Source organism: Marmota marmota, unplaced genomic scaffold, assembly GCF_001458135.2.
Source record: "Marmota marmota marmota unplaced genomic scaffold, marMar, whole genome shotgun sequence".
Lineage (NCBI taxonomy): Eukaryota > Metazoa > Chordata > Mammalia > Rodentia > Sciuridae > Marmota > Marmota marmota.
This window is the reverse complement of record NW_025999871.1, coordinates 170,996-181,028: the sequence shown is the minus strand read 5'-3', so window position 1 is coordinate 181,028 and position 10,033 is coordinate 170,996. Positions and strand designations below refer to the sequence as shown.

The following is a 10,033-nucleotide window of genomic DNA, read 5'->3' as shown; positions in this document are numbered from 1 at the left end:
GGTAAATATATAAACATATTAATATGTGTACATATATCTATAATTTGTATATTTATTTTTTATGAAAAAATACGTAGATGATCCTGTAAGTGTGGGTTGTCTCTTCAATGATGAAGGAAAAACATAATTGTATACTGAAGTAACACTAAAACTGACTATTTTTGTGTAAATACATATATTTTTATAAGCATATATGCTTTATTTTAACATATAAAACAATAAATGTTTAAATAAAAGTGTATATATGTTAAAAATAAAATTAACACAAAAGAACAAAAGACACACACACACACACACACACACACACACACTTGCACTTATTCCCCAGGGCTGTGGGCAGTATCCTGATTTCCTTGCAATGCTGGGGGCTAAAAGAGTAAGAAATATCCTGCCTGTCAATTACTTGTGGCTTTTAGAAGAAGGGAAACAGCAGCACAGTGCTTTTGTTACAAACTTGGCCCAAGTGCCATCAAATGTACCCATCTTGGAGTTCTTATAGCATATGTGAAATATTTATAGTCAGAGGCTCTTACAGGTGTTAAATCAAACTCTTAAGACTAAGAGGTCTCTGGATATAAAGGGTTTATTGAGTTTTATAGGTGCTAGCCAGAAGGTAAAGGACTGGTTCTGGGACAAGTTCCCTAAGCCACCAGCAGCCTGGCCAGATAGCCAGTGAAAAAATGTCCACCAGACCTAAGGTTAGGGCATAGTGTTTTATAATAAAATTTTGGGATGAGGAAACACAAATAATTTGCACTGAACTTACATTGGCTACAGATAAGAGGGGCAGGACATCACAAAGCAGGCAAAGTACTGGGAGGGTAGTCCATAAAGAGAAAGTTTTGCTACTTTTTGGTTGGTTGTTTCCAAAAGCAGAATACAATGTGGTCTTCAGCATACAGACAAGAAATTTAGAATGTTTCCTTCTTCTTTTTTCTTTGTTGACTGAACTTGAAGTTGAAACTATGAGTTCAATGGACTTCTTTTTCTTCCTTGTATTCTCTGGCCTGTAACTTAAGACATCCCAGAATTCTTATCATTCCCCCTTTTATTGAGGTCTTTCAGAGTAAGCATTGCTGATGGATGCTATATTAATTTTATTGCTTCTTATGTAGCCATTTTATGTTCCAGGTCATATCTCACATGTCTAGGAAGGTTCATTCCTAGGAATTTATATCCAAGGGAGGAGGGAAATTTGTAGATAAAAACAGTGAGTTTTTTTTTGGTCCAAATATGAGTGGTAGAGAGGAAGAGAGAGCAAGCATCTAACCATTCACCCACAGAATTCTTACATGTTTTCAGAAATAGCTTCTTCAGGAAAGTTATAGGTAGGTAGTTCAATCTTTTGAGCTAGCATAATGTTAGCCTAAAATTCATTCTATTGATTTACATAGTTGGGAAAAATTAAAAGTATAGCATTTAGAGATTATAACAATCAAAAGTAGAAGTATCAAACCATCTATAATATTTTTCTAAACAATCAGTTGATTTCTACTAATAACCAACCAGAAAGATCACTAAACAGATTAAATTCAGGTTCCATGTTAGAGACCTATTTGATCCAGGTGGCTTCTTTTCTAATAGTTTCTAAATGGGTTTCTACTTCATGAGACATATTTATATAGACACAGCAAGATGCATTCATTGCCATACATATGCCTCTTTTTTCTGCTAATATGTAGTCTAGAGCAATTCGGCTGTCTAATTTAAGATTGGGTGAAAAGTCAATAGCTTTTTGCTGTGCTATAATGGAAGCAGCATTCTCTTCAGCAAGGTTGCCTAAGGTAACAGAAAGGTTTCTAATCATCTGCTCATGATTAGTAACTTCCCACTGTGCCAAAAATGCTCTTCCAAAGGAGTAGATGGAGCTACCATCTAAAGTGGCTTGTTTGAATCCAGAGGGAGGTTTGAGGGAACTAGACCAGTGTTGGGTTTCCTCTGCATCGAATATGGATACAGGTGTAAATAGATATCCTAGGAGGCATTGCCCCCTCATAATCCACCCTTTAATGCATCTACGGGCCCATGGGTGGTGATCTCCACCACAGACAAAAATAAAGCCAGGGGGTGCACATACAAACTTCTCAAAGTTTTGCCTAATTTGTTCTCGTAGATTATTAAGCCATGGGTCAGTAGTAGCACACCCAGGTAAATCTGGACCTTCACCTTTGAGGGATCCTTGATGGTATTTTTCTAAAAGTTTTATTATTGCAGCTTCAGCCTCTTCTGTAGTCTTATGGGTAAACTTTGGAGGAAGGATACGAGTGTAAATATAAAAACATGGTAAAGGTTGACTGGAATGTGCTAGACGAACTGGATAGCTGATTATGGGGTTATATCCAACATAGCTATGATGGGTTTGATTGACAATGCACTCAGGAATTGAGCTAAAGTTTAGAACAGGTTGTACGAGTAGACTGTTATGTTCACGAGTGGTACGAGGGTTGGGGTAGCATATCCAACATTTTGTTAAATTTCCAGAAGTTGCTAGAGACTGTGAAATTCTGACTAAGGCATTGTCTTTCCATGCCTGGGTAAAGGTGACAAATATAACTATATATATAAATGTTTTCATTATTATTTTTAGAGACTATAGTGAGAATAAAAGCTTGAAATAGATAATTTAAAACACAAGGAATCTGTTCAGCTTTGTGTAACACAATCAAAATTAAAAGTATTCCCAGGAACAAAATTACTATAGCAACTATTAAAAAAACATAAGGATGTATAGGAAGATTTTAGTAGTTTAAGGTTTGCACAGGCCTGTTCCAGATGCTTAGGCAGAAGTAGTCAACCTCAAAATGTCAGTTATTATTATTTTTTCCTGGTCAGACGAAGCTTGATGTTGGCAATGGGGTGCTAGACCATTCAAGTGGGTTTAGATCTTCTTAAGTGGAAACGTGGATCTAGGAGTTAATTCCCTTGAGTTTGGCTGCACAGGGATTCACAGAATGTGCCTAGAAAGGACCTTGCCAGCAGGATGGTAAAGAATTTTGACAAAGATGTCTTTTCCAGTATACAAAATCAGCAGGCTGGTTTCTGAGGTAGCAAGTCACTCCCCTTGCTGCTGTAAAAAAAAAAAGATTGTTTTACGAAAGAGTAATTTTCATTAACAACCTTAATAAGCTCTCGACAATATGTAAGAATTCTCCCTTTAGTAGCTAAAGAGTCTAGGGGCACAAAGAAAAGAAGTATAGGCCTTCCTGTTATCATTCCCCAAAGGCAAAGTCTATGCTTCCCAAATGGGGTAGATCTTCAATTCAAAAAAATTGTAGGTCAGGCTTTTTAAAAAAGATTTCCATAAATTTAGCTGAGTTTTAATAATTTTGTTTAACCTTTGTACCAGTTCAGAGGACTGGGGGTGGTATGCAGAATGAAAATGTTGTAATATTGACCACATAGCACACAGTTATTGGACAATTTGTCTCACAAAGAGCTGTCAGTGTGTGGTGCAGAAGGAGTTCCCCAGGTTGATATGGTCTTTTCTATTAGTACTTTAGCCAGAGAGGTGGCAGTAGCATGGTGGACAGGGAAAGTTTCCACCCAGTGAAAAAACCTGCAAACCATATCGACAGCTATACAGAGAGACAGCTGTATGAAACCTATTTGCTATACTTAAAAAGGATTTGTTGGTAATTTAAATCTCTTTAGCTGGGTTTTGGTAGGTTTGAATTGTACTTTGGAAATGTGGGGCATCTAGGACATGCAGAGATAGCAGAATGTTGTTGGCTTCACCAAATATTGTTTGGCAAATTCTTTTTTTAATTTTTTTTTTAAATTTATTGGTCCACAATAGTTGTACATGACATTAGAATTTATTTTGACATAATTATAAATACATGGAGTATTGTCTGCTCCAATTAAGTCCCCAATGCTTACTTACTTCCCTTTCTATACTCTGCTGTTCCCTTTCCTCTACTCTACAGGTATTCCTATTAATTTACATTTTTTAAAACTAGTGTTTGTGGATATACATAATGGTGAGGTCTACTGTAGTAAATTCACATATGTGTATTGGAAAGTTAGGCAAATTTGAACATCTTCTTTGTGGACCAAAGAGCTGGGTCATATATAGTTTGGCATATTCTTTTCATCATGGAACCAGGTAATATAGGAAGTTTTTAAGGTGCATACCAAAGGTTTTTTGGAGTCCATAAAACCTCCAAGGTTTTCCAAAAATTCTCTCATCATCAGAGGCACTAAACTAAAGCCTAGGTATAAACTCCAGGAAATCTTCATTATATACGGTGGTTTCTAATGCTCCTGGGGAGTAGTGTAAGGGCAAGGATTTTAATCTCAACAGTGTCAGTATTTTGAGCTTCCCTTTGTATGGCAACATCAGCTAATTGATTTCCTTCAGCATATTCATTTCTAATTTAGAATATCTATTGAGCTTGATGATAGTCAAGTTATTGGGAAACAAAATAACATCCAGTAGTTCCAATACAAAAGTACTGTTCTCAACCTCCTTAAGCAGTGATAAGTCCTCTTTGTTTCTATAACATTCCAAAATCAAGGGCCATGTCAAATGGATAATGAGAATCTGCATAAATATTGGCTACCAGTTCTTTAGCTCATGTATAGTCCTGTGTTAAGGCATGAAGCTCTGGATTGTTGGGTCGAGGTGAAATGTGATAAGTGGCCTCAAGAATTTCAAATGGAATAGTTATTGCATAACTAGTAGTGTATTTCTGATTTTCACATTTAAAATATGAATTTAAATTGTGCCAAAACCCATCAGAATTAGGTATTATAGTTTCCTTTAAATCTTTCCTAGGAGGTGAAAGAGTGACACAGTTAATAAGATGCAGTCATGAGGGTTTTGTCTAGTTCTGTGGGTAATAAAGTTACTGGATTGAGTATATGACATCTTATTATGACGAAGTAGGCTGCTAAAAGAAGGGTTATCTCATACAAAGTCAACTTGCTGGCAGATAGAGGCTGTGATATGAAGCAAGCAAGGCTTCTATTGCATGGGAAACATAAATAAAGGGGTGTCTGCATCTCTGTCTTCAGCGACTTACTAAAATAACAGTAGCAGGAATTGCTCATAAGCAAAGAGGCATTCCCTGCACTACACAGCCTAGCAGTGGACTGTAATATCCCAAAGCATATGCATTTCTCCACGTTTCTATGTAAGCACTCTGAAAGCAATGCCTTTCCATTTGTGCCCAAATAAATGAAAAGACAAATCATAGTTTGGATGGCCTAAGGCTGATGGGTTGCTCAAAGAAATCTTTTAACCCAAAGATGTTCTATTGATCACAGTAAAGGTTCTGGTATATAAGCATGTATCACTTCATGTAATGGCTGAGCAATCAAAGAAAAATTAGGAGTTTGATTTTGACAGTATTCTGTCAGTCTGCCAAATCCTGTCAATCATCTTTGAGTAGTTGGTCTAGGATATTTTTGTATGTGTGCCAAACTATTATCATTCAATTTGAGTCTTCAGAAGATATGATATGTTCTAGATATTTAATAGACTCACCAACAAACTGCAGTTTTTCCTTAGATACCTTTATGTCTCCTTTGCTGTCCAGAGTTTGGAGCAGTTTCTTAGCCGTCTGTCCTGAAGGACTGACAAGGAAGGAGCATAGAGTAGTAGGTCATCAGCATATGGTAATAAAGCTGTCTCCTCAGAGAAAGCTAAATTAAACTGCAGTTTTTCCTTAGATACCTTTATGTCTCCTTTGCTGTCCAGAGTTTGGAGCAGTTTCTTAGCCGTCTGTCTTGAAGGACTGAAAAGGAAGGAGCATAGAGTAGTAGGTCATCAGCATATGGTAATAAAACTGTCTCCTCAGAGAAAGCTAAATTGCTCAAATCTCATTTTAAAGTCTGTGAATATGTTGAGCTTTCAGTATATCCCCAAGTCATTATAGTCCAGGTGAATTGAAGACTATTTCAAGTAAAAGCAAATAAAAACTGACTTTCTAGATCTACAGGGATATTAAATAATGCACTGCATCAATCAGTTACTGTAAAGAATCTACTTTCTGGTGGAATACCAGCATGAATATCCACATTCAGTATGTGGACTGAATGCCTTGGGGTTGCTACTTGATTTATAGCTTGCAGTCTTGAACAGAACTCTATTATGTGTGTGTGTTTGGTACTGGGGACTGAACCACAGTCACTTAACCATTGAGTTACATCTCCAACCCTTTTTATTTTTTTGACAGATCCTTGCTAAATTGCTAAGGCTGGCTTTGAATTTGTAACCCTCTTGCCACAGCCTCCTTGGAATTACAGGTGTGCACCATGACACCCAACTATTATGTGGTTTTCTGAACAGGCAATATTAGAATGCTCTAAGGATTCATAAAGGAATGATTAATCTCTTCCTAATACATTCTTCAATTAGTTGTATTCCTTCCATTGCATGCTCACTGAAAGAATATTGATTAATTTGAGGTTAAGGTTTAGATATATCAATGGTGATTTTTATGTGGGTGGCACTGTAAATTCTTCTGATGTTAATCCTGCAAAAAGTCCATAAAGCTTCAGGAAGGGTCTCTAAGCTATGGAAAAGATTGGTTATCAGCTAGATACTTTGTATTAATTTCGAGAGAAAAGAGAAAGTTACCATTCTCATTATGTTCCCTGTTGTTTACACCAGAGGAGATATAATCTAATGTTATAGTTCATTCTTAGGAAAATAAAAAATTACAGAATTATGCTTTTGGAGAAAATATCTGCCTATATTTATGTATAGAAGAGGGATTGATCAGAAAGCAATGAATGGGTCAACATCTCTAAGAAAAATTTACAGGCTTGAAAAGAAATAATGAGAGAAAATCTAAGTCCATTTTACTTTAATTTCTTTAGTACTCTGGAAGGAGGGACTGCTGGATATGACCAGGGCTTAAGGTAGAGAGGGTGGTGCCCCACTGTCTGTTAAGATGGGATAAAGGTCAGGTTCCATCTGAATAGACGTTTTCCCCAAAGAATTTAAAGGAAGAAAAGGATTCAGCTGCTATGTTTCTTGAGTCCTGTCAGATTTCACCTTTGAGGATTTTGGTGCCAATGTGTTTAGGATGTCTCTTTTGAATTATTTTTAGTTTTAGTCCATTTCTCAATATCCAGGTTTCTTATAGTAATGACAGACTATTCAGGTTTGTTTTCAGATTAATAATTGGCTTTTGCCTATAATTGCTGCAGCTGTAAATTCAATTGTGATTAGCCTTCTTCTCTCTGACTTCATTAAAAGTTTTGGTTAAATAATCAGCCTGGGCCACTAGTTGGATAGGGGGATATACTTTCCGTCAATTTTGGCCCTTTTAGATACAGTAGATAGTTCCTTGTTTAGTCCATTAAGAAAAACCTGAATTTAAGACAGTTTTAGTTGTTTTGGAATTATTAAGGCAAACCAGAAGTCTTCTGGAAAAAGTGACAGAGTTGTTTGAAGTCATTATAAATAGATTTTTTTTTAGAGAATCTTAAATTCTGGACCAAACTACAGGTTTGAGACAATCTTGAGAAATATTTCCAAAGCAGTTTGGCAATGCATTTAGCTTTGTCAAAAGAAGGGACCACATTATTTGTGTCCCTAGGAAAACTTCAGGGTTTTGCCAGTCTGCAAGTTGCATCCAAAGCTGTCCCTCTCCCATCTGTACTAGACATCAACTGTTATAAATCATGCTACTCTGTCTTATAGGGAGCATATAAGTATCTGGGATTTTTTTTTTTGGCCTTAACCCTTAATTCTGCTTTCTACCAGACAATATAAGTTGTGGATTTTTTTCTTTTTATTTTGGGTTGGGGGTGACCAGTCCCATGTTTAACCTGGGCTGGTTCATAATCTATTTTCTGTTAACCCTGGGATGGATCATGATTGAGAACAGTGGATGCTCAAGTAGCAGCAGCACCCACATGTTTCTGGTCTTCTGAGTCTTTTTAGGCCTAACAGCTATTTTTTCTTTCATGTTCACCAATTGCTCCAGCAGCTGTTTTTTTTTCTCCCATTGGGAGGGGTTCTGAAGAAGTTACCACTGATATTTGTATTTTGATTTTAAATAGATTCATTAAAATAGGTTCTGAGGGGCTGGCAGGGGGACTGGGAAGGTAATGGAAGAGAAGGGGAGGGAAGGTGCTCCAACGTAGACAGAAAAGTTGGATAAATAGGTTTGGTGGGTGGGTGGGAGAGTACCTGGCAGAATCTCTTGAGTTTTCCATCCTTCCCACCACTGTTTTAATTTATTACAAGTCTCAGTTATTTAAGAAGGAGAATTTTGTGAGGAGCAAATTTAGAGTCTGGAGATTACGACTAGGTTTAGCACCAGTTTAACTTCCCAACTAATGGCTTTCTTTGCTTGTTTTCTAATTTGCCACCAAAAAAAAAAAAAAATAACCAAAAGTTATTCTCAGATCAGAAGTGACACATTCAGGCAATTGCAAAGATATTATCTTTCTTTGTACTTTACAAGAGTTTCTCTCAGTCAATCAAAACCTGGGAATGGGTGTGTCTTGCAGAGATGTACTGCTTATGAGAACCGCTCCCCATGGTGTCACCACTGGGCGGTTGGTCACTCTTTTATGTGTCTCAGATGCTCTATACCCCAGGTATGTCAGGGTGTTCCAGATTCTGGAAAGATCAATCCATTATTTTGCTGATCAGGAGTATTCCTTCTAACCCAGGGAGGGGGTATGTTCTTCCATTGGGGTCCCTGGGAGAGTGCTACACATTAGGGACAATTAGTCCCGACACTTTTGAAAGATTTACAGTCACCTGGAAATTTCCTAATGGATATTGGAAGGAGAAATATCTCTTTTCTTTGGGATGGGACTTTTCATTCATCCTCATTTAATAGTAAAATAGCTAATGGCTTTGATCAGTCAGAATAATGCCAAATCCAAACCAAATTGTAATTACATGAATGGCCAGAAGATGTCACTGTGGGCTAAAAGTATTTAAAGCAGACACTACACAGCTGGAAAGAAACAGGTCAAGCAAATTGTTAAACAAATTCAACAAATCATAATATCAGATATATTATGAGAATAACTCAACAAATCATAATACCACGTCTAGGGGAATTTCCACAATAACTCAACAAATCATAATACCAGATAGAGGAGCATCCTCCAATAACTCACCAGCTCCAGTTTGGCAACTCTGCACAGATGACAACTCTGTTGCAAAGTTCCCACCGCCACTGAAGACCTCAACAGCAGAAACCCAGGGACAGCCTATTAAATTGGTATATTTCAAATGTGGAACCTTAGTTCTAAGACTTCAAAAGCCTCCTGGAAAGGCACTCACCTTACCTCTGGTAGTCTCAAAGTGATTCTTGATGTCGTATTTGGACCCAAGGAAAAATATCTTTCTTCCTGATTCTTCAGAAGGCTGGATCCCAATGCTGCACCAATAAGGTTAGATCAAATCTTGAGACTAAGAGGTCTCTGAAAATAAAGTGTTTGTTGAGCCGTATAGATGCTCCAGAAGATGAAGAACTGATCCTGGGACAAATTCCCTAAGCCACCAGCAGCATGGCCAGAGAGCCAGGGGAAAAATGTCCACCAGACTTAAGGGGCCAGGGTGTTTTATCATGAAAATCCAGGGAGAAGAAATAAATCATTTACACTGAGCTTACATTGGCTATAGATAAGAGGGGTGGGATGACAAAGCAGGAGAGTGCTGGGATAGGAGGTTAGTCCATAAAGAGAAGGTTTTGCTACTTCTTGGTTTGTTGGTTTCAAAAGCAGAATGTGATGTGGCCTTGTTGGGTAATCTTCAGCATACATGCAAGGAATGTGGAGCAGTTTTTTTCTTTGTTGACTTAGCTTGAAATGCTGAGTTAAATCGGCCTTCTCTTATCTCTTCCCTCCCTCCGTTCTCTGGCCTTTTAGTTTACTCCATTTCTCTTATCACAGGTAAGGAAGATCTGCTAGGCCTCACCCTTCTGGTGACTATAGCCGTGATAGCAATATGTTAGTACATTCTGGCCCTCCTTAAAGGAATTTGTAAAGTAGAAACAGACTGAACCCAGGGCTGTAGTGAGAATAACCTTAGGACCTGAGTGCTATTTCCTTCAGC

At 37.5% G+C, this 10,033-nt stretch overlaps 1 protein-coding gene across 3 annotated transcripts; it reads right to left on the bottom strand.

The window, feature by feature from the left end:
• Positions 1-546: 546 nt before the first annotated feature.
• LOC107159798 (endogenous retrovirus group V member 1 Env polyprotein-like) lies at positions 547-9,737 on the bottom strand. Of its 3 annotated transcripts, none has more exons than XM_015506423.2 (4): positions 9,260-9,737; positions 5,678-5,738; positions 5,489-5,577; positions 547-3,067 (listed from the first exon to the last, which is right to left on the bottom strand). In XM_015506423.2, the coding sequence occupies exon 4, from the start codon at positions 2,573-2,575 to the stop codon at positions 1,553-1,555; it is 1,023 nt and encodes a 340-aa protein (XP_015361909.1). In that variant the 5' UTR covers positions 2,576-3,067; positions 5,489-5,577; positions 5,678-5,738; positions 9,260-9,737; the 3' UTR covers positions 547-1,552. The 3 variants fall into 3 exon arrangements, with proteins under 3 accessions (XP_015361909.1, XP_015361912.1, XP_015361910.1); XM_015506426.2 differs by having other exon boundaries at positions 547-3,064; XM_015506424.2 differs by having other exon boundaries at positions 9,265-9,737.
• Between the last annotated feature and the right edge of the window lie 296 nt (positions 9,738-10,033).

Coding starts and splice junctions, on each gene's coding strand:
- LOC107159798 (XM_015506423.2), bottom strand. CDS start 2,575: ATGAAAACATTTATATATATAGTTATATTTGTCACCTTTACCCAGGCA.